This window comes from Elephas maximus, chromosome 10 (assembly GCF_024166365.1).
Source record: "Elephas maximus indicus isolate mEleMax1 chromosome 10, mEleMax1 primary haplotype, whole genome shotgun sequence".
Classification (NCBI taxonomy): Eukaryota; Metazoa; Chordata; class Mammalia; order Proboscidea; family Elephantidae; genus Elephas; species Elephas maximus.
Genome location: NC_064828.1, coordinates 12878254 through 12902765, shown reverse-complemented (window position 1 = coordinate 12902765; position 24512 = coordinate 12878254). Strand labels below are relative to the sequence as shown.

General features: G+C 41.1%; 1 protein-coding gene across 4 annotated transcripts in view; it reads left to right on the top strand.

Annotated features, from left to right (window-relative positions):
- The first annotated feature begins 8439 nt into the window (after positions 1-8439).
- Positions 8440-24512, top strand: part of TMEM62 (transmembrane protein 62) — a 36000-nt gene continuing 19927 nt past the window's right edge. For 2 of the 4 annotated variants that reach the window (XM_049898199.1, XM_049898198.1), the window contains exons 1-7: positions 8440-8662; positions 8981-9092; positions 10373-10510; positions 12651-12696; positions 17588-17729; positions 21021-21145; positions 21293-21415. In XM_049898199.1, coding sequence (XP_049754156.1) covers positions 8483-8662; positions 8981-9092; positions 10373-10510; positions 12651-12696; positions 17588-17729; positions 21021-21145; positions 21293-21415 — 866 coding nt within the window. In that variant the 5' untranslated portion in view covers positions 8440-8482. Of the gene's footprint in view, positions 8663-8949; positions 9093-10372; positions 10511-12650; positions 12697-17587; positions 17730-21020; positions 21146-21292; positions 21416-24512 lie in introns of all 4 variants that reach the window. The other 2 variants (XM_049898201.1, XM_049898200.1) reach the window with 2 other exon arrangements.

Sequence of the window (24512 nt, the reverse complement as noted above, 5' to 3'; positions counted from 1 at the left end):
CTCTTGGAAACTATGGGGCAGTTCTACCCTGTCCTATAAGGTCACTATGAGTTGGAATCGACTTGACGGCGGCGGGTTTATGATCAAATTTGAGCTTTCAAGTGAGAATTAGAATTGTGGAAAACTTCTATCTGCCATTGTGAGCTTGACAAAAATCCCAGTGGGATCAGTGACAATGTTAGCACATAACACACACGCTCACATGGTTAAATACTCGACTGCTAACTGAAAGGTTGGCAGTTTAAACCCACCCGCAGCTCCTAAGAGGAAAAGACCTGGCAGTCTGCTCCTGTAAAGATTACAGTTTAGGAAACCCTATGGGGCAGATTACAGCTTAGGAAACCCTATGGAGCAGTTATACTCTGTCCTATTGGGTTGCTATGAGTTGGAATTGACTAAGTGGCACACAACAACAACATGTATACATATTGTAATGAAATGTATCGACATTTAGAAGATCTATATAACTGACTCACCGAATCAGTATCTTCCAGATGACCAATGCAGGATATTACAAAATTCTCCATGGTTAAAAGAGCCATTCGAAGTGCTAAGTAGACCTACGGAATTCAATATCAAAGAGTACAAAAAATTTACTGATACGGTTTCAGGCTCCTCATTGTAACTGTTCTTTAAGAAACAACTTGTCAAGTTCTGGTGTAGTATCAAAAAAGAATATCCACGATCATCTAAAAAGGCTGTTAAAATGCGCCTCTCTCCTCTATGTATCTGTGCGAGGCCAGATTTTTTTCTTTGTATACTTCAACAAAAACAACACATTAAAATATACTGAATGCAAAAGCAAATATGAGAATCCTGCTGTCTTCAATTAAGCCAGACATTAGTTTGCAGAAATGTAAAACATTGCTACACTTTTCAATATTTTTTTGTTTTGTTTTAGAAAACAGTTATTTTTCATTTTAAGATGTTATTTATGTTAACTTGTATTGGGTTATTATTGATATTTTCAATTAATAAATATTTTTAAATTTATTAGTTTTTATTTCTAGTTTGGTAAATATCCATAGATATAACCCACATAACCAAAAAAAAAAAAAAAAAACCCAGTGCCGTCGAGTTGATTTTGACCTATAGCGACCCTATATAAAGAGAAGATTTTTTAAGATTGGAAAGGGCCCCTGAGACCACAAAGTTTAAGAACCACTGTTGTAGAGCCATTCTTATTGCTTTGGGAAGATTTTCATGATACATTGTTGGGTAAAAAAAGCAAGCTACTAAAACAGTATGATTCTATTTTTATGAGATAAAAATACACCTATGTATTTAATGAGGAATAATAATCACCAAAACATTACTCTGTTATCCCTGGGTTGCATAATTTTGGAAATCTTTATTTTCTATTTAACTGTATTTTCCAGTTTTTCTTTCCCTCCTGTCAAAAAGAAAATTTCAAAGATTGAGGCAAATTTTAAATTCATTAGTTTATTTGAGCAGGAACAAATGATTCATGAATTGGGTAGTATCTTAGTTACCTAGTGCTGCTATAACGGAAATACCACAATTGGATGGCTTTTAACAAAAAATTTATTCTCTCGCAGTCTAGTAGGTTACAAGTCCAAATTCAGGATGTCAGCTCCAGGGGAAGGCTTTCTCTGTTGGCTCTGGAGGAAGATTCCTTGTCATCAGTCTGCCCCTGGCCAAGGAGCTTCTCAAGTGCAAGGACCCAGGTCCAAAGGATGCACTCTGCTCCTGGTGCTGCTTTCTTAGTGGTTTGAGGTCCCCAACTCTCTGCTTGCTCTCTGTGTGCAGGCCACACCCCAGGGAAACTGCCTTTACATTGACTCTATCAGGGAGGTGACTTGAGTAAGGGTGGTGTTACAATCCCACCCTAATCCTCTTAACATAAAGTTACAATCACAGAATGGAGGACAACCACACATACACACATTTTTGGGGGACATAATTCAGTTCATAATAGGCAGCATCCAAACAAAGTGAAAAGTTGCTCCAGCAACAGGAAAAAAGTCAAGGGTTTATACAGCAAGAACAAGGAAGTGAAAAACTTAGGGTTTACCATTGTTAAAATAGGGCAAAGTGTGTTCAAGTAACATGTAGCAGTTGGCAATCATGTGGTCTGTTATGACAATCATCAGGATGACCTGAGGAATTATTACTTTTGGCATAGCACACTTTATGGGTCACAGGGCAGTGAACCCAAGGTCTCTTAGTTATTCCTGAGTGGGTTAATTCCTTAAGTTTGGGGTAGTTTCGACCTTTGAATTGTTAGGCTCCAGCAAGTCTGGATAGTATAAGTTTTTATTTTTACACTCCTCATGGAGGCACTAGTAGCTATGTACCTAACCTCTGGGATGAAATTTACTGCATTTGAATTTCTTTTTTTTTACCACATGCTGGCTGTCTGACTTTAGGCAAATTAACCTGAGGCTTGTTCTCCTCATTTCTGTTAACAAGACTGTTTTCCTTAAGTGATGGTTGTGATGATTCGGTGAGACACTCCACCTAACACGCTTAGCACACAGCCTGGCTTTGTTCAGTGAAGTGCCTGGAGTTCAGTACAAGCTAGGTACTGTGGACATTTTTGTTTTTTCTGACTGTCCTGCATCCAATGACACTTTTTTAGTTGGGGAGGGGTGTGGTCCTTCCATTGTGGGAAGTCTTGTCCTTTCAGACTGTTCTTGCTAAGAAAGTTAGTTGTGCCCCATTTGTTTGTTCCTTTCTTTTTATTGCACTTCAGATGGTTTACAGAACAAACTAGCTTCTCATTAAAGTTAGTACACGTTTTGTGACATTGGTTAACAACCCCACGACATGTCAACACTCTAACTTCTCGACCTTGGGTTCCCTATTACCTTCTTTCCTGTCCCCTCCTGCCTTCTAGTCTGTGTCCCTGGGCTGTTGTGCCCCTTTGGTCTCATTTGATTTTATGGGCCTGTCTAATCTTTGGCTGGAAACCCTGGTGGTAAACTGGGTAAGAGCTACAGCTGCTAACCAAAAAGGTCAGCAGTTCAAATCCATTAGGCGCTCCTTGGAAACCCTATGAGGCAGTTCTACTCTGTCTTATAGGGTCCCTATGAGTTGGAATAGACTCAATGGCAATGGATTTGGGTTTTTTTTTTTTTTTTCCTGTAATCTTTGGGTGAGGGGTGAACCTCAGGAGTGACTTCATTACTAAGCTAAAAGAGTATCCGGGGGCTGTACTCTCGGGATTTCTCCAGTGTGTGTCAGGCCAATAAGTCTGGTCTTTTTTTATGAGTTATAATTTTGTTCTACATTTCTCGCCAGCTCTGTCTGGGACCCTCTATTGTGATTCCTGTCAGAGCAGTCAGTGAGGATAGCTGGGTACCATCTAGTTGTATTGGACTCAGACTGGTGGAGGGCCATGGTAGTTGTGGTCTGTTAGTCCTTTGGACTAATCTTTCTCTTGTGTCTTCAGTTTTCTTCGTTCTTTCTTGCTCCCAAAGGGGTGAGACCAGTGAAGTATCTTAGAGGGTTGCTTACAGGCTTTTAAGACCCCAGATGCTCCTCACAAATGTGCCTCCTGTTTCTTGGTCCTCTGAAGTTCCTTGGGCTTCTGCTTGCTTTCCAAGCTTTCCTGTGCCTCCTGCAGAATCTGTGAGCCCCTGGTATTCCTTTGAAACTGAAAGATGACTAATTGATACATATAATACAGTTTTATGATACAGTTTTTCATGTTCTATCTTATCGCCCTCTCTAATTTGTTACTCTTTGAGCCCTATGCTTTCCCCTGTTCAGTGAGGGACATCTCCTGGTTCAATAGTACAGACTGTCAAGACCTGAAAGCCCGTAAAAGAGAGTCATGGCCAGGTCCCAAGTCCCAAGCTCTTGGATGATAAAATGAATTTGTCTTAGATTATGGGAAAAACAAATACATATTTTTTTTAATTACTAGTTAAGGAAGTTGAGAAAATAAACTATGTGTGGGTAGAACTTGGATAAATATAAAACTATACGTATAGGATGCTTGGTAAAGTAGAGGGTCAGTGAAAAAGAGGAAGACCCTCCACGAGATAGTTTGACACAGTGGCTGCAACAATGGGCTTATTTGTAGCAAAGATTGTGAGGATGGCACAGGACCGGGCAGTGTTTTGTTCTGTTGCACATATGGTTGCTATAAGTCAGAACTTACTCAATGGCACCTAACAACAGTAGAGTGGGAAAGCTCTGGAACTGTGACGAAGTAGTCAGGGAAGGAGGCTTCAGTTGTAGTTTAGGAGGAATCAGTCCTGGCTTGGAGACCTAGGTTTGGGGGGGTCAGCTCCATTTTAGAGGGGAGGATTTCCAAAGTTGAGAAGTCATTTCTGGAGTGAAACGCAGATGGCCAGTTCAGATTGAGTCAGACTTAATCTCAGGGTCATAAATAGACTTGGTTCTTAAATTCAGTCTCAACCCTGGATCCAAAAGTTTCATTTACGGGACACTTCTGGTTAAAGGAGGCTATCCATTAAGGCGGTCAACCATAGTGGCATTTCAGCCTTGGTTGAGGGGGAAGAGGTATGGAAAAAGAGAAGAGAGATTAAGAGATTCACTAAGATTACACAACTGGGAAGAGATTGAGTCAGTCAGGATGTGAATCAAGATCCATACAGCTCCAGGGAGCATGATCTTCATAGAGTGGTTAGGGGAATGAAGATGGGCAAGTGACTGGGGTGGGATGAGACTAACTGCTCAGCACACTTTGAGTCTAAAATTCATTTTGTTTCAGACATATGGGAAATGGCTGAACCCACTAAGGTTAAAATCTAGTTTGAAGAGAGAGAAAGTGAATCCTTGTCCATTTCTCCATAAATGTGCAGCAGGAGTTATATGCCACAGCTTGCGGTAGATGACACCAATCCTGGGGTTCAAGTGGTTTGGTGAACAGATGAAACAGACGTGAACAAATTAATTTTTTTAAATCAGGATCTGAGTAAATTCTGGGAAGATGACCCAGGCTGGGCCCATGATAGTTTGAGCACCAAGCATCTTCTTCTTTTTAATTTTATTGATTGATTGAGCACAGTTTGCTAGGCACCAAGAGACAAGGTTAAACAAAACCTGTGATAAAACTGAAGGTTAGCTGAGTAGGATAAATACAAGAAACACGGTATTTCTAACAGATAAAAGGCAAAAGGAATCCCTAGGTATGGAATGAAGGCAGATACTAGGAGAGCAGCTACACCAGACATGGCAAATATAACAGACCAGTTTGGAAGAGGTCAGAAGGCTCTGGGAGAGGTTGCTTTTGAAAAATAAAAAGGACTCAATCAATACTCAAAGGGTTTAAAAGTACCCATGAGAGTATAGGCGACTGGTGAGGAGTTTGAGGTTGAGTTGGAAAACCAGACTTTCAGAAATATCAAGATCGTTCATCGCTGCAGGCAAATATGTTGTGCAAGAAAGTAGTCACCTTAGACTGAGGATCAGTAAACTATGGTCCCAACGTAGTCCACTGGAAAAATGTAAAACAGTACAGCTGCTTTGGAAAACAGTCTGGCAGCTCTTCAAAGGATTAAACATAGAGCTATTTAAAATTATTTATGTTAAAACATTTTTTATTTGGATATAATTCCAAAATCACATAAAAGTAGCAAAAATAAGAATAGTACACCCTTTACCCAGCTCATTTGTTGTTACAATTAAAATTTTAAAAATTAAAAATTTACCTATTTCGATTACATTGCTTTGATCCTCTATAGAAATGACTTTGTAGACAAACCAAAAATACATTCTTGGATCTTTAACAAGGTTAGTATAAGAAATGGTGATGTAAAACTGTTTCTACATCTCCTGTTTGTGAGCCTCACATAGTTCAATTCACAGCTGCTGATGACAGCATGTATTGTTAAATGTCCAGGTAAGAAATTCTCCTTTGACCTTAGTTCTAGGAAAGTTTGCTTTCATGATGTTGCTGTCTGCTTCCTTCATGAAACAATAAAATATCTGTTTACCTTTCTTTGACGTCAGGAACTGAGAGGCACCTTTTGTGCTAAGTTGTAGTGATGAGCTGATCTAACTAGTATTTTCCTGGAGTATTACAGGCCATCATTAACTAAATTCCTATTTCTAATCATTTTGAGCACCACGACAGAAGTGGTTTGGTTGCAACTCAGTGTCTGTAATTCAGACTGCTGTCCTTTGTGACTTTATGTTTCTCTGTCTGAGATGCCATCACTCAGTCTCTTGTACCTCATTTCTGGAAAATGACTTCATCTTTGAGGTTCCTATAAGGCCTCTCCAAATGCATTTTCCATGTCACATTGTCTGCCTTAAATTGGATCATCTTAACCATATATTTCAAAGCTGGCTTAAAGTATCCATTTAGATGTTTTCTAGTGGTGCTGAACTAGACAAAAGCAACAAGTTTATTAATGTGAACAGCGCTTCCCACACACACACTGTAGTCCCTCAGTAGTAGTAGTAGTGCCACACTTTGGCACCATCCTTTAACTCTTTCTTCCCTCTAATATCCAATCAGTTGTCAAGCTCTGCCCATTTCTGCCTTTACGAGATTTTTTACATCTGACCCTTCCTTTCTCATCTTAGTGGCACACCCTGCCATCCCCTTTGTTCATGCCTTTGTTTCATACTGGATACCTGGATTATTGCAATATCCTTCTAAAGGATTCTCTGCCACACTTTTCTTCTGTCCAGTCACCTGTCTGTGCTGTTGCCAGATCCATCTACCAAAGCAGAGCTCTGTTGTCTTCACTGTTGGCATTTATAGAGGCCTTTCGTGATATGGGGCCCTGGCGGCCCAGTGGTTAAGAGATAGCTGCTAACCAAAAGGTTGGCAGTTTCCATCTACCAGCTGGTCCTTGGAAAACCCTATGGGGCAATTCTGCTCTGTCTCATAGGATTGCTATGAGTCAGAACTGACTCGACGGCAATGGATTTTTTTTTTTTTTTTTTCATGATAAAGCTCAAACCAAGGGTCTGCTGTACTTACCGTTGTTCCTCTAGGCATAACCCAAACCACCAAACTGAAGTACTCTCTGTTTCCAGAACCTGTGCTGCATTCGCTTACCTTGATGCTTTGGTTCATGTTAGGTCCCCGGGGAAAGTACTTCTCCTTATTCTACCCCCATCTCTGCCATTAAGAAATAACACCCATCCTTGATTCTTGATTTTCTCCAAAGGTGTGATCTCTCCCAGCTTTAACCCCCCTCCCCAGGCCATCTGGTTATTTCTTGTGACAAATGACATATTCTTATATTAAACTTATTTGTGTATTTTCCTAACAGAAGCTCCTAAGAAGGTGAGGAAAACTATGGTTCTTTAGCTATTTACCTTTGTGTTTCTGTATATTTTCTGTTTAGATCAATGTCTTGCACTCCAAACGTGCTCAAAAAGTATTTAATGAATTGAAATTGGCATAATTTCACAGCTGGCAACATATCCCCCCCCAAAAAAACCTTCTTGAATAAAAGCATTTTCATGCAATATTTATTCAGAACAAGAACAAATGATGATAAACAATGCAGAAATTCAACAAAAAGGGAATGGTTGGCTAAATTAGGAGCCGTGGTGGTGCGTTGGTTAAAGCGCTCGGCTGCCAACCAAAAGCTCGGCGTTTGAACCTACCAGCCGCTCCGCCGGAGAAAGATGCGGCAGTCCGCTTGGTTTGGTAGATAAATTACGGGCAGGGTTTGAATCTAATTCTCCTGTCCCTGGTCAGCCAAAAAAAACAAACCTACTGCCATAGAGTCAATTGCAACTCATAGCGACCCTATAGGACAGAGTAGGACTGCCCCACAGGGTTTACAACGGAGCGGCTGGTGGAATGAAACCGCTGACCTTTTGGTTAGCAGTCAACGCTTTAAGCACCGCACCACCAGGCCTCCATCCCAGGTCTACATTTACTGTTTATTAAATGAATGGTATACCACCATGTTGGAAATAGCGTGTAACCAAGTGCGTATGAAATCAAGTTAAGGGAAAAAGAACCACACACAACATGGATTTCATCTATAGAAAATCTATGGAGGCACATTGTTAGTAATAGGAGGCCAGAGAAGGCCACCTGTCATGTCTGCACAGCAATTAATAAGGCGCCTTCATACACAGTGATTGCCACAGCAGCCCTGCGAAGGATGAGCGGGAGGTATCATGAAGTCGTTTTGCAGGTAAGGAAAGCAATCGACGGAGGTCAGGAATGTTTGACGAAGGCGGAGGCAGGACCCAGTCCCGGGCGCCTTCCCTGCCACCACTGGGCAATTGCGATTGGCCTTGTCCTTTTCATCACCTGCATCACATTTGCAAACGAAGCCCGCAGAGGCGGGCCGCGGGAGGTGGGCAGGTGCCGGGGCAGGCGCGGGCGTCCGCGACGGCGGGCGAGCGTCGCACGGCAGGCCCTGGTCGCCTCAGCCGCGGCTGCTTCCGGCCGGGCCCGAGACCATCGAGTTCGGAAGTGTGGCCAGAGCGGCTCCCGGGGGCGCAGCGCCGCATCGGCGCCGCCGCAGAGCAGCCAGGGCCGCGCCCCGGCAGGCCGGCGGCGGGCGGCATGGCCGCAGCGCTGGTGCTGAGGGTGGTCGCAGGGCTGGCGGCCGCGGCGCTGGCGGCCGTGCTCGTGGAACACTACGGCCTGGCCGGCCCGCCCGCGGCACGGCCCCAGCCCCGGCGCCCCTGGAGCCCGCACCCCGCGCCGGGCCCCCGAGGCAACAACATCTTCTGGGGTCTGCAGGTGACGCGCGGGGAGCACGGCGGGGGTGCAGGGCGGCACGGAGACGTGAGGCCCCGGGCGGTTTCTGGGGGGCGCCACTGCGCTTGTCTGTGGCCCCGCAAACCTCCCGGCTGGGGGCCTGGGTCAGGTTGCAGCTCGCGTCTGTCTAGTCCTGGCCCTGCCCCTGCTCTGGCCTTCCCTGGGGTCGGGGGAGGGTGGTCGATGCATTTTTTCTTGCCGTTTTTCTTTCCTCGCTAGACAGCCGCTTGGCCGCCCCTGCCAACGCTGCTTCTTTCTTCCTGACTCAGATTATCTCTGTTTAATACCTGCTTTCGGCAGATATCCGACCTTCACTTGAGCAGGTTTCACGATCGAGGCAGAGCGGTAGACTTAGAGAAGTTCTGTTCTGAAACTATTGACATCATTCAACCAGCTCTCGTCCTAGCAACAGGTAGGGTGGATTGCCCTGCTGTCTTGTCTTCTGTGGCTCCGGATGGTAGAATGCTAGCCAGGGCTGCAGCTTTCACTTTGGGGACCCACAGCCCCAGGTGAGCCCTGTGAGGTAGAGGACATGGGACGTTGTAATTCCCTCTGCTTGTGGTTAACTGAGTCAAGATGCAGGCCGAATGGTTTGCCATAACAAAGTTTTGTCAGCACAGTAAATGCAAGGTTGGTGATTCTCTTGTCGAGTGCTGTCTGCCATATTTGTATCTGATTGTTGTTGCAGTTGTTTTGGATTTGAGAATTAGGGAAAGCTCTTTAACCACAAATCAAAACTTTTCTCCTTTTGCTAACTTTTCCAATTTCTTTACATTATTAAACAAAAAAGAAAAAAAAACAAACCTGCTGCCATAGTTTCAATTTCCACTCATAGTGACCCTATAGGACAGAGTAGTTTCCAAGGAGCACCTGGTGGATTCCAACTGCTGACCTTTTGGTTAGCAGCCATAGCACTTAACCACTAAGCTACTAGGATTTTCACTGCATATTTAGTCAATGTTATATTGTCAATTGTTTGAGGCTTTAAGTGATGCCACACTTTTTCTTCATTCTTTGGTACTTTTGTGGCTGGGTTCCCTAGACTCTTCAAGCCCCTCACCATTTGCCCCCAAACTGTGTTGGAGGAGAGGAAGCTAAAGGAGCATTGCATTTATCTTGTCTACTGGGAACTCATTTCCCACCCACCCTACTAAAACACTCCTGCTAATACGATGGAGTATCAGTCCTCATTGTATGGAAGAACCCCAAGTGCAACTGTTCTGTCTCATTGCCTAGAAATTTATTTCATTGCCCAAACTACATCTTCCAGATTGCTTCTTGCTATAAAAATAATACTTGGTCAGATCACACATCCTGATTTTGGGTTTGGAAAATAAGCTTGCCATAGATATTAGAAACCTGCCCAAAGCGATGGAATCTCTTATAAAAGGTTTTCATTTTACCAGAATCTCATGATGCGTTTTGTACTGCTTCTTTAAAGATATTTTTTCACAGCCCACATCTAAACAGAAGGTTAAATAGGAGCTTGCTAACCTGTAACAAACAGTTAAAGCCCTTGCTGAGAAAATCTTGTTATTTTAGATGGCTTGTTTTACACATAGATGGATGAATAAGGGGTGATGTTTATGCATGTTGAGTACTTGAAGTATCTACCTTCAGTGTGCATTTTTATATTTGACCCTCCCTGGAGTTTATTTTGTGTTGTGATTCAGTTCTTATTTAAATCTACAGGAGACCTGACCGATGCCAAAACAAAGGACAAGTTGGGATCCAGGCAGCATGAGGTAGAATGGCAAACTTACCAGGGTATTCTAAAGAAGACACGGGTCATGGAAAAAACCAAGTGGCTGGATATCAAAGGAAATCATGGTAAAAGTCAAGAGCCAGACTTTTTTTTTTTTCCTTTTGAAACTCAGATTTTCCAATTTCAATTGTAAAATTATAAAATGGGACGTTGAAACAGGTTTCTAAGACATACTGAAGGCCACAACTCTGAAACACAGTTATATGATTTAAAAACTTCAAATGCCACTGTTAGCCTTTGAGGTGAGAGTTTGTATGGTCCTTTCTTCATTACATTGAAGAAAAGCTTCCATCAAAACCCATTCAGATCACGATGAGTGAAATAAGTCGGTCACAAAAGGACAAATGTTGTATGATTCCACTTATCTGAAGGATCTAAAACAGACAGGTGTATATAGGTCTGAAATTACTAGTGGCTACCACGGGAGGGCAGCTGATTGAGAGGGGTGGGAAGACACTGAGCTTCTCTTAAGGGCGATGGAAAAAGTTGGAGGTGAATCGTGGTGATGGCTGCAGAACGTGATGAGCACTGTGTCACTGAATCGTACGTGTAAAGACTGTTGGAATGGCAAATGTTTTGTTACATATGTGCTTATCACAATAAAAAACAAAACAAACAAAAAAATCCATGCAGGCAGATGTTTAGAATAAATATACATTTTGCTAAGTGGAAGAAGCCAAACTCAGAAGTCTCCATACTATATGATTTCGTTTATATGACATTCTGGAAAAGGCGCAACTATTGGCAGAGAACAGATTGTGGTTGCCAGGAGCGGGGATGGGAGGAGAAGCTGACTACAGAGAAGCACCATGAGGGAATTTTTTGGGTGATGGAACTGTTCAGTGTCTTGATTGTGGTGGTACATACACAGCTATTTGCCAAAATCCACAGAACGGTACACCACAAAGTGAATTCTGCTGTATGTAACTTAAAAAATTAAAATTAAAGTATGCCAGCAAATCCCATATGCATGGGCAGAGAAATGGATAATACCATTTTTTAGATTTTCATTGTTGCTTCAGTAAGGAATTGAACTCTTCTCTGAGTCCTGATGGTAGATCAGTTTGTTTATTTTATAAAGGTTGACTTTCTCATTGGTTAATAAAGTACTTCATTTGATAATTCATTGCTGATGAGTGCTGATTTTTTTTTAAGCTATGATTTTAAATGATAATCCTACCTACACAGCTGTTGGCTTGATCAGAAAATACCCTCTTTGTAAATAGTTCTAAACAGCTGGGAAAGTTAAAAATAGGATATCTAGCTTATAACTTTCTCTGGTCCATTTACATTTCCATTTTTCCCCGATTCTAATTAGTAGTATAGGTCAAGTTGTTTTGCAACAAATACCAAATCTGTGTATATTAAAAATGATTTCCAAGAATCTACTGACCTCTTATTTCAAGTAATGAATATCAAGAAGACTCTTGTGACCAAACATTTTGGGTAGTCTCTTGCAGTTCACGGTAATGTAGTTTGATTCGTATAGGCATAAATGATTGTGGTATGTGTTTATATATGAAGTTAAGACAGGGGAGGGAACTAATCTTTATTAAGATTTAACTATAACCCAGAGTTGTTCTGTTACGCATGAGGACTGCAGACATGTTAATATTTCTTTTGGCCTAAATTGGATTTACAGCTTAATTTCTAAGGTTATTGAAAATGTAGTGGGTTCTTAGAAATCAAAGGTGATAAACAATTTTAGCTATTGCAACCAGGCAATCAAACTATATGATACTATATTTCTAGCTAAGTGTTCTAGGATGTCCTTAACCTTCCTACTTACCATTACATAACCCCTTTCCCGCTGAGTCTTTAAGACTTGAGACTGGCACTAACCCTGTTATCCAAGTGGTAGGTTCTTCAGAAGTACTTCATCTGGATCCATACATCAGGCATGAATCCACTCCTTGCTAGCATCCAAAATTACACAATTAAAACAACAGTAATGGCAACAGTCCAATCTTATAACTCCAAGTTGCTTTATTCCAAATAGTACTAATTCAAAGTATCTGTTTTTCCCCAGTGCACTAGGTGCCTAAAATAAGTTTCCAGATAATCTGAATTCTGTTAAACTGTCAAATTTTAAAAATTATCAATCTAATTGATTTCCATTTTGCCATTTAAAGTGTGTTATAGAAAGAATTGTCATTTTTTTTTTTTTCTAGGCATTAACATGTTTGCTTTTCCTTTTTAATACAGATGCATTCAACATTCCAAGTCTGGAGAGTGTCGAGAATTATTACAGGTACTGTAATGGACAAGACCGACAACTACGTAGAGTCCGTGTTACAAGGAGGGTGCAGTCGATTCAATGAATGAATGAAAACGTTTTTTAACGGATAAAATTTCTACAAATTACCTCTGTTAGTTTAGAAAAGGAGGCTTCCTTTTTTGTGACAGATTCGATTCTTTTTGTTTATTTGGACTTTTTCTTTAGTCCTTTTTATTTCATACAGCTTAATGCTTTTTGTTGACTAATCGTACTTTTAATATTGCATACAGATTTTTTTTCTCTTGCTTCAATCAGAGCTTGTCAGTCAGTGTGCTGAGGTTAATGGGTTTTAAGAATGCTGAGATACTGATTCCCCCTCAGCTTCTGGGGTGGCTGGAGAGGCCAGCTGGTCACCCCAGGTTACATTGTCCTTTCATTCCAAGATGCCATTAAAATATAAAAAATTATCTTTATGTGTCATGGTTGTGAAAAAGGCTGGGAGCTCAGAGTTAGAAAACAGTTCCCTAGTTTAAATGAACTGGCATTCTTGCTTTGATGGTAACTTCACTTTCAGTTCCAGGGTATTCAGTAGCTTCGTTCTGCATTGCCAGTCAATCACGTCGCAAATGTTACTGAGAGCCCTTTACTGGTTAGATACCATGAGAGACAGAGGAGCTGATATTAAAAAAATACGGTCTCTGCCTTAGTCCAGTTAGGGAGATAAGAATTGTTTAGGGAACAACTAGAAGAGAAAATGAAGGAATGGCTGATGAAATGCTAGGTTACATGGTGTACACCGTGATCACAACGAGAAATGAGTAAAGGCAGAAATCGGCATGGGGTGAACTCCGAGAAGACTATGAAAGAAGTGAAAACTACATCGAGCCTTAAAAGATGTGCAGCATTTGGAGAAGAGATGCTGAAGAGCATATTTTAGGCAAAAGGATCAGCATGAACAGAGGGTTAGAATCAGCTGTTGGGGGCAGTAAGGAAACTTATCACCAGAATGGAGGTTCATGTTGAGCACTGCTATGACACTGGATAGGTTTTTTTTTTTTTGTCCTTTTTAAAATTTATTTATTGTGCTTTAAGTGAAAGTTTACAAATCAAGTCAGTCTCTCATACAAAAATTTATATACACCTTACTATGTACTCCTAGTAGCCCTCCCCCTAACAAGACAGCACACTCCTCTCCACCCTGTATTCCCCATGTCCATTCAGCCAGCTCCTGTCCCCCTCTGCCCTTTCATCTCCCCTCCAGACAGGAGCTGCCCACATAGTCTCATGTGTCTACCTGAGCCAAGATGCTCACTCCTCACCAGTATCATTTTCTGTCTTATAGTCCAGTCCCATCCCTGTCTGAAGAGTTGGCTTTGGGAATGGTTCCAGTCTTGGGCTAACAGAAGGTCTGGGGACAATGATCTCAGGGGTCCTTCTAGTCTCCGTCAGACCATTACGTGTGGTCTTTTTACTAGAAATTGAGGTCTGCATCCCACTGTTCTCCTGCTCCATCAGGGATTCTCTATTGTGTTCCCTGTCAGGGCAGTCATCGGTTGTAGCTGGGCACCATCTAGTTCTTCTGGTCTCAGGCTAATGTTGGCTCTGATTTATGTGGGCCCTTTCTGTCTCTTGGGCACATAATTACCTTGTGGCTTTGGTGTTCTTCATTATCCCTTGCTCTAGCTGGGTTGAGACCAATTGATGTATCTTAGATGGCTGTTGATAGTGTTTAAGACCCCAGATGCCACTCACCAAAGTGGGGTGCAGAATGTTTTCTTAATACATTTTCTCATGCCAATTGACATAGATGCCCCCTGAAACCAGGGTCCCCAAACCCCTGCCCCTGCTACACTGGCCTTCGAAGCATTCAGTTTATTCAGAAAACTTCTTTGCTTTTGGTTTAGTCCAGTTGTGCTGACCTCTACTGTATTGTGTGCTGTCCTTCCGTTCAGCTAAAATAGTTCTTATCTACGATCTAATTAGTGAATGCCCCTTTCCCTCCCTCCTTCCCCACCCTCGTAACCATCAAAGAATATTTTCTTCTGTGTTTAAACTATTTCTTGAGTTCTTATGATAGTGGTCTTATACAACATTTGTCCTTTTGCAACTGACTAATTTCACTCAGCATAATGCCTTCCAGATTCCATGGATAGGGTTTTTCGAGCCAATTTCTGGAGGTCTTAAGTTACAAGAGTAGGATAGAAGTTTAGATGTGATGAGTTCATAATCCAGTATAAGTTCTTAAGGAGACAAGTAACATAATGAAAACAGTATCTTATAAAAGGCAATCTCGTGACAATAGAGAAAAAAGATAGGGTAAAAAGGCGGGCGGGGGAGAGATGGTAGTTATAGAGAATAAATAGAAGAGTCCTGTGATAACAGTCCAGTCACCATATGGGAAGGGCCTGAAATGGATAGAAGATGTGTTCCTCTGGATGAGGGTCATGGATGTGGGGACAGTGTGGGGTCAGTGTGAGGATGATAGGTCGAAAAGCACTGGTTGACTAACTGAATGTATGTAATTAGAGCTGCTGTAACTTGGAGGAGGAGACTGCCCTTTTTCATTAATGTGAGAAAGGAAGAGGACAGAGGAGAAGTCTCCTTTCACTTCCTATTAACAGTTTGCATCTTTGATGGGCATTGTGGGAATAGTTAAGAGACATTTTCAAAGAATACTTGGGCTCTGACTAAGGAGCCCTGGTGGCGCAGTGGTTAAAGCGATTGACTGCTAACTGAAAGGCTGGCAGTTTGAAACCACCAGCTACTCCTCAGGAGAAAGGTGTGGCAGTCTGCTCCTGAAGAGATTTTCAGCCTTGGAAACCCTATGGGGTCGCTATGAGTCTGAATCAACTTGACAACAGTGGGTTGGGGTTAGGTTTAGTCCTGTTTTACCCTAGATGGTGCAAACATTAACACACTTGGCTGTTAACTGAAAGGTTGGAGGTTTGAGTCCACCCAGAGGTGCCTCAGAAGAAAGGCCTGGCAGTTTACTTCCAAAAAATCAGCCATTGAAAACCCTATGGAACACAGTTCTGCTGTGATACACACGGGGCTGCCATGAGTCAGAATCTACTCAGTGGCAGCTGGTACCGGTAGCCCTGTTTGAAGAATAAAGACCTATTGTACCTCACTACACCAAGAACTCTGCCAGCCTCTGAGCAGGCCCTCACTCTATTTTTTTTTTTTTTAACCTTTCTTGCAAAGTCCTTTTTTTTTTTTTTAATTAACTTTTATTAAGCTTCAAGTGAACATTTACAATTCCAATCAGTCTGTCACATGTAAGTTTACATACATCTTACTCCCTTCTCCCACTTGCTCTCCCCCTATTGAGTCAGCCCTTTCAGTCTCTCCTTTCGTGACAATTTTGCCAGCTTCCCTCTCTATCTTCCCATCCCCCCTCCAGTCAAGAGTTGCCAACACACCCTCCGGTGTCCACCTGATTTAATTAGCTCACTCTTCATCAGCATCTCTCTCCCACCCGATGACCAGTCCCTTTCATGTCTGATGAGTTGTCTTCGGGGATGGTTCCTGTCCTGTGCCGACAGAAGGTCTGGGGAGCATGGCCGCCGGGATTCCTCTAGTCTCAGTCAGACCATTAAGTATGGTCTTTTTATGAGAATTTGGGGTCTGCATCCCACTGATCTCCTGCTCCCTCAGGGGTTCTCTGTTGTGCTCCCTGTCAGAGCAGTCATCGATTGTGGCCGGGCACCAACTAGTTCTTCTGGTCTCAGGATGATGTAGGTCTCTGGTTCATGTGGCCCTTTCTGTCTCTTGGGCTCCTAGTTGTCGTGTGACCTTGGTGTTCTTCATTTTCCTTTGCTCCAGGTGGGTTGAGACCAATTGATGCATCTTAGATGGCCACTTGTTAGCATTTAGGACCCCAGACGCCACATTTCAAAGTGGGATGCAGAATGTTTTCATAATAGAATTATTTTGCCAGTTGACTTAGAAGTCCCCTCAAACCATGTTCCCCAGACCCCCGCCCCTGCTCCGCTGACCTTTGAAGCATTCATTTTATCCCGGAAACCTCTTTGCTTTTAGTCCAGTCCAATTGGGCTGACCTTCCTTGTATTGCCTCACTCTATTTTTTAATGAGGAATAAGTACCATTTCACTGGAATCTTATTCCTCCCTTTTTGAATGTTTAGTGGAATGCCTGGAGTAGCTTTCCTGCTTCTCTGCTTTACTTGGTCACCTTGTGTTTGGTCATTGATGATTTAATTTGCATAAGTTTTTAGGAGAATATTTTAAAAGGAGAGAAAATCTAAAATTTCGTCAGTTTATTCATTGTGCTTCTGATTGCTGCTTAACTGTTCGCAGCACCCAGGGGCTGCTATAGATCAGTAAATTTTCCTTCCAAAGGTAGGCTAAATCTATTGTGCTTTTAGGGAAAGAACTGGGATTCAGTCTGTTTTTTCCTTTTAAATAATACTTTATCGTGTTTAAGATTAAAGTTTACACAGCAAATTAAATTCTACTTAACAATCAGAATTGTTAACGTAACAATTTCTACACAAATTACTCAGTGATATTGGTTACATTTTTCACAATGCATCCTCATTCCATTCTGGTTGTACCATTTCCAGTACTCTAGTTTCCCTGCCCCCTTACCTTCTTATCTTTGCTTTAGGGTAATTTGTGACCATTTGGTCTCCTGTAGATGATTTTTTTAAAGGAGCTCATTACTCACAGGTAATATTCTTTATTTTATGAACCAATCTGTTTTTAGCTAACAGATGACCTCGAGAGATAATTTCAGTTTAAATTTTAAAGCGTATCTCAGGGCGACAGTCTTGAGGAGTCTTCTAGTCTCAGTAAGCCTGGATTTTTTTAAGAATTTGAGTTCTGTTCCACATTTTTCTCCCATCCGTTCTATCTTTTTATGATTGCACTAAAGCTCTACTCCTTTTTTTTTTTTTTTTTAGGAAGTACTCTGCTGTACATAAGGATGGCTCTTTCCACTATGTCCATCGTACTCCCTTTGGCAACTATTCTTTCATCTGTGTGGATGCCACCCTCAGTCCAGGACCTAAGAGACCCTACAATTTCTTTGGAATTTTAAATGAGGTACAGTAAAAATCTTACTTCCTTTTGTAGCTTATCTGTTTTATTTTTTCTCCAGTACATGTAGATCACTTAAAGTTATCCTAGGGAAACAAGTTCTTATTTAGAAATGCTTGAGAAAACTTTTACTGTGGTTACAGGTATGGCTAAAAGAAGTTACTGGCTTTTTCAACGCTATTATTGCTATCGTTGTTCTTGTCTCAAAATCTAGGAAGTAGTACCTCACATTTTTTATTTATTCAGTAGAAATTTATTTAGTATGTACTAAGGACAGGATCCACTTTGCAAGGTGCAGGGCACAAAGCTTTATGTACTGCGTTGTATATTCCTAAATCCCTGTAACTGCCATTTCTAACTAATGATCTATTTTATAAGAGATGGGCAACTATTGAAGTACATATGTTTCTTTTAAAGTATGGCAAGGATAAGTGAAAACTGTCTGGAAAGTCACATCAAGAACCTTTCATTATTTCTTGGTGCAACAAATGCTAAGTCATTAAATAGCGAATGAGCAGGTGCCCATATATGAGGATACAAAGGTGATAAAATCAAGTCCCTGGCCTTTTAGAGTATTTAAACTAGTGGTGGGGTATAAGGCCTGTACTGACAGAAATAACTATCCCAAAGGGCAGAATTTGCTAAGTGCTGAAAGAGGTTCGGAAGCCCTGGTGGCGTAGTGATTAAGAGCTACAGCTATTAACCAAAAGGTCAGCAGTTCGAATCCGCCAGGTGCTCCTTGGAAACTCTACGGGGCAGTTCTACTCTGTCCTATAGGGTTGCTATGAGTTGGAATCGACTTGACGGCAGTGGGTTTGGTTTTTTGGAAGGAGGTTCAGAGTGATACGAGCGTTCAGAGGAACCTGAAATCAAGTAAGCAGAGTATTGTCAAGTGCGTTGTGTTGTATTAGGTGTTTTATTTAGTGAAGGTGTATTTTGTTTCCTGCCTACCAAGAATCTTTAGACAGAGTTATTATTTTAAATCCTACTCCTTAGAATATATATATATATGAACAGTATTTTTTTAAGGTATAATTCAAGGATCATCTGCATGGAAATCAACTAGATACAGTCTTATAAAATTCAAATTCCCAGGCCCCACCCCAGACTCACCAAATTAGAAACCCTGAGGGTAGGGCCGAGGGATTTATTGCTATAAGCACTTTACAGATAAATACTAATGCATATTTATATTTTTGCAAGTTATTTTTTGAAACCAACGTTATGATGTATGATTTCCATACAATAAAGCACACTGGTTTTACATGTATAGTTGGAAGAGTTTTGACAAACGTATAACGTATACCCTGGTATAACCATCACCACAATCAGGACAGAATGTTTCCATCACCCCAGAAAGTTCCATTGTACTGCTTTGCAGTCTTCACTCCCAGTCCCAGGGAACCACTAGTTTCTATCATTATAGATTAGTTTTGCTTGTTCTAGAATTTTATATAAATGAGATCATACAGTATACATTCTTATGTCTGGCTTCTTTTACTCTTGCTCAGTGTAATGTTTCTGAGATTGTAATATGGTGGTGTCAGACCTCGCCTAAATTCAGGAGGAAGAGAGAGGATCACCATCAGCCCAAAGCTGATCCCTGTGAGGTGGAGATCAGACATACCTACATTCTCCAACCTTTTTACCAGTTCTGACAGCAGCCATCCTCCCCACAGCACTTTCTGCTTCTCTGCTGGGTTCAATAATTCCTTGCAACGGCCACACAAAACTTAGAGAACATACAATTATGGGGTTTATTAGGGAAGTAACAGGTTACAGCTCGGGATCAGGATCAACCTGGAAGTATCAAGAATAACTCGGAAGACAGCATACAGTTCGTCAGTCAGGACAGCTTCCAACCTTTCCAACTATGGCGATTTATTCCATACGGAATAAATTTCTACTGAAGGCAGGCAGGCCTTGCTCTCAGCCTCTGCCCTGCTTGGGCAAGTGTTAAAGCTCTTTAGCAGCTCCAATAAGTGCCTGGAAGCACCCCATTCCCCTAGGAAGCTTCCTGACCAAAGGTACTCAGCTCTCTTGCACTGTGGGTTGGGAAGCCCACTGTAGCCATCTGCTGGTCCTGTGCTGCTGCTGTCTCATGCTGCCTCCAGTGTCATAGCTTTCTGCATCCTGGGTCTAGGAGTTTCTCAGCACGGGGACCCCAGGATCAAATGATGTGCTCTTCTCCTGGTTCTTCTTGATGGTAGTGAGGTCGTCCTCAACCTTAGTGAAACTGGCTTTTTTTTTAAGCTAGAGGGATGGCAGAACTGACCAGTCCCCTTTGTAGGCCACAGGCACCTTATTTGCACAGTCACTGTCCAGTCCCTGTTTAAGAGTTTCATATATTTTATTTGCATAGTCGTAGCAAATTATTTTGTGGGAATTGAGAGACCATGGCTACAAAGGCCACTTAAAAGCAATTCACAGCACTGCAGAGATTCATCCGTGTTGTTGAATATATCAGTAGTTCCTCCCTTTTGATTGCCAAGTGGTATTTTGTAGTATGGACATGCAGCAACTTGCTGATGGTGTCCAGTTTTTCACTGTTCTACAAGCAGAGCTGCTGTGAACAATGGGTACAAGTCCTTCCGTGGACACGTGTACATTTTGTCTCAGAAGTTCAGTTTCAGCATCCACGTTACTAATTGCAGTGTTGTATACAGGGCTGAAAAGATTAGTGGTGATTTCTTTATTTCTCAGTTTCCTTCTCTATCAAATGGGGATAATAACTGCCTTATTGAAGAGAGCTGTTATTAGAATTAAATAAATTATAATGTATGAAAACAGTTTGAAATTTATAGAGGTCCACACAAGTCATTAATAAGTAGAGTTCAAGCCCCAGACCCAATATAATTACAGGCAGTCCCTGGGTTACGAATAAGATCCCTTCCTAACTCTGTCTTTACGTCAAATTTGTAGGTAAGTTGGAACAGGCACATACAGTTCTTATTTAACGTCAGTTAGTCAAATGTTTGTCTTGGTATATGGTATATGCTTTACCTTTCTGTGCATATAAAACACTTACGAAACACTTCCAAACCGTGCAGTGTTTTCATGAGGGTAGGGCGTGCATGTTATTACGAACCATTGTATGTATTCAACTCAAATTTTTAATAGGATAGACTTTATGGCAGTCCCCTCTTTAATATGAGTTTTCCATAAATCGGAGTTCATAGCCCGGGAACTGCCTGTATTATAAAACTTCAGGGGAATTATTTAATCTGTTGACCAAGCCTAAGATTAGATTTCAGCCTGAGTCTTAATTAAAGACCTGCCATTTTCCTCCCATTTCAGAAACAAATGGAAGAGCTTTTATTACTTGCCAAGGAAAGTAGTTGGAGCAACCACACTATTTGGTTTGGACATTTTACAACATCTACTATCCTGTCTTCATCACCAGGAATCCGGTCAATAATGAGGTTAGACAGGCTTCTAAAATTGAAATGAATTGTTTTTAATTCACTCATGTTGCTGTACATACCTTGCTTTCCTGAAGAGGCATTTTTATTAATTTGGCATCCCAAGTTAGCCTTTATCATTTATTCCATTTATTTTTCATTGGTTAGTTCAGCTACAGCTTATTTGTGTGGGCACCTCCATACACTTGGTGGACTGATGCCTGTTTTGCATACTCGACACTTCCAGGGCACTTTGGAACTTGAGGTGGGAGACTGGAAAGACAACAGAAGGTAAGGAAACTATGCCACAAAGTAAAACGTATACATGTTTTTCTTCCTAAATTTTATAAGTTGTTGAGAATATACACAGCAAAACATACACTAATTCAACAGTTTCAATGTACGATTTAGTGACATTAATTAAATTCTTCCAGTTGTGCAGCCATTCTCCCCCTTCTTTTCTGAGTTGTTCCTCCCTCATTAGCATAAACTCAGTGCCCCCTACGGTTCCTGTCTAATGTCTCGATTTGCTGTTGTCAGGTTGATCCCGTATGTATAGTTCTTAAAATATGTGTAAGCTTTTAAAACAATGATAGAGTCTTCTTGTTGTTATCATGGCTGATCTCAGTTAAGGAAAAACTTTTGGATCCTTTTTCTTTTTTTTTTGGTAATACGTTTATCTAGTAGTTTTTGTCTTAAGCAAACATTTTGTCGCAGCAGTGATGTTTGCCATATGTTACACTGGATTTTGAAGATGCGTGTGGTAGGAGATAGTTCTCCAAGCTAGTATACGCAAGAATTATGTGGAACTCATCTAAAATAAAAAATTCCAGGCCCTACCTCTAGAGATTTTGATTTTTGTTGGTCTGGGCTAGGGCCCAAGAAAATGCATTTTTTAAAAACCCACCAGGTGGCCTATGGATCATACTTTAAAAACATTAGAACTAGAAACTATGTCATTTCTGCCCTAATTTTATACCTACCATTTTAGTTGTTGCTATGTTAGTGATTTAAGTTCTTGAAGTAGATGACAGTTGACTTTATTAAGGTTAAAGCCTTTCGAATAGAGAACATTTATTAAAATCATGTAGTATCTAAAACCAAACCAAGCCTGTTGCTGTCAAGTGGATTTTGACTCATAGCAACCTTACCGGACAGAGTAGAATTGCCTGATAGGGTTTCCAAGGAGCACCTGGTGGATGGAACTGCTGACTTTCGGTTAGCAGCTGTAGCCCTTAACCACTGTACCACCCGGGTTTCCTCATGTAGTAGAGTTAACTATATATTTTAACTACTGTATTTTTACCCAAATAATGCACACCTTCTATGTTTGTTTGCCAACCACTCCCTTCCCCTGCGAGGTATTTTCATAAACGTCGCTATGCCAACTTTTTTTTACGTGTTGCTGTAAAAAAAGGTTAGCATGGAACGTTTATGAAAATACCTTGTAGGGGGAGGGCACAGTTGGCAAACAAACCTAGAAGGGGTAAATTATTTGCATAAAAATAAGTGTCTGTGTCTGTGTATGTAAAACCAGTTGCCACAGAGTCTATCCCAACTCACAGAGACCCTATAGGACAAAACAGAACCGCCCCATAGGGCTTCCAAGGCTGTAAATCCTTATGTTAGGAGACTGCCACATCTTTCTCCTGTGGGGTGGCTGGTGGGTTCCAACTGCCACTGCACCACCAGGGCCACATATATATATATACAATGTATAGTTAACCTTGTAGTTTGAGAAGAGTTATTTAAGTGAAATATTAGTTACCTAGTTTGTTTTTTTTTTAAGTATAGATGAGTATCATCTCATGGTTTAGCTATTATCAGTTGCTGTTTAGTTAGTTCAAACTTCAAACTCTAAAGATATAAGGCATTCAGTAAATATTTATTGAGCTGAATGTCTCTCTATTTTTAACTACATCCTTTAATTAAAAAGCAGCTTTACATCTTGGAAAGCATGTCCTCATTTCTGTTCACTTTTCTAGAAACTGTATAAGAGCTTCCTTGAAACCTGTAATTACTTGGCAGTTATAATTACTTTGAGCTAAGACCTGTCTACTTGTGACTGTGAGCCTGCGGGCTGGGCTGTGATTGCCTTTTGCCAGAAAGCCTTCTTAACCTTTGATCAGCTTCTTGATTTCTTGTAAATGCTATATATTTATAAGTTAAGTGATATTAATTATAAAACCAGTTCCCTTCTTTCTCTTCCCACCTGCTTTCCTGTGTTCCAACCCTGGCATTTTATGTGGAGTTTTACTGAAAGGACGTAACCTTTACTTGCCCTTATAAACATTAAAATTGTATTAGTTAAAATAAAACAAATTTTTAAAAAATTTTTATTGTGGTAAATATATAGGTAACAAAACATTTGCCATTTCTGCGGTCTTCACATGTACAGCTCAGGGACATTGATTACGTTCATCGTGCTGTTCAGCCATCATTACTAACCGTTCCCAATTTTTCCATCACCCTTAACAGAATCTCAGTAACCCCAAGCATTGTGAAAATAAAGACAGTTTAAAAAAACAAATAAAAAGAACAGTAGACTAGTAATATGAGGCTAAGCTTTGTTGTGGATGCAGATAAATCCAAAAATGTCAGTGGGCTAACACAACCAAAGTTTATTTTTCATTCATGTAAAATCCAGTGTGAGTCAGGGCAACTGACTGCCATGGGGTGGCTAAGGGAGTCAGGCTTCTGACTCGTAATGGCCACGTCTGAACACCTTGATTCCAGAGCAGGGAGAAGAACGTGGGGAACTCGTAGCCACCCTTATGTACTTTAGACGAGAAGTGTGGCACATCACTTCTGTTCACAGCGCACTGGCCAGAACCAGTTACACGGTCCCAGCCTAATGCCAGGGAAACCGGAAACACGGGAGAGGATGTGGGCTGTTGGGTGAGCCCTGATGTTTCTACCACCGTTAACCACCTGTCCCTCAATTCTAAAAGTCAGACAGTTCTTATCACCAACCCATAAGGCTTTGTTTACTCTTTAATGAATATTTTATAATTTTCATCATGCATTTGGAAAATCAAAACAACTATTGCTAATTTCTGTGAAATCATAGAAATAGAGGTTTAAAGGAAGTATGAAAGGTTTCTAATTATGTTCATATCAGTCATTTAGTATTTTATGTATTATTGTTGATGGGATGAAGAATAGCAGGTATTAGAATTATGATGAATGTCTTAGGTTCCAAATAGTCTTAAAGTATTAAAATAAATGAACTAATTCAACAAGCATTTATTTAAAAATGAAAGAGTACATTCTATATACCGGGCATTGTTGTAGAGCGCTATTGAATTCATTGCCTCAGTCAGATCCCAGGAGATTTGACAAGCATGAAGGATAGAGTGATTGGAATAAGGAAGGAAAGAGAAACAAT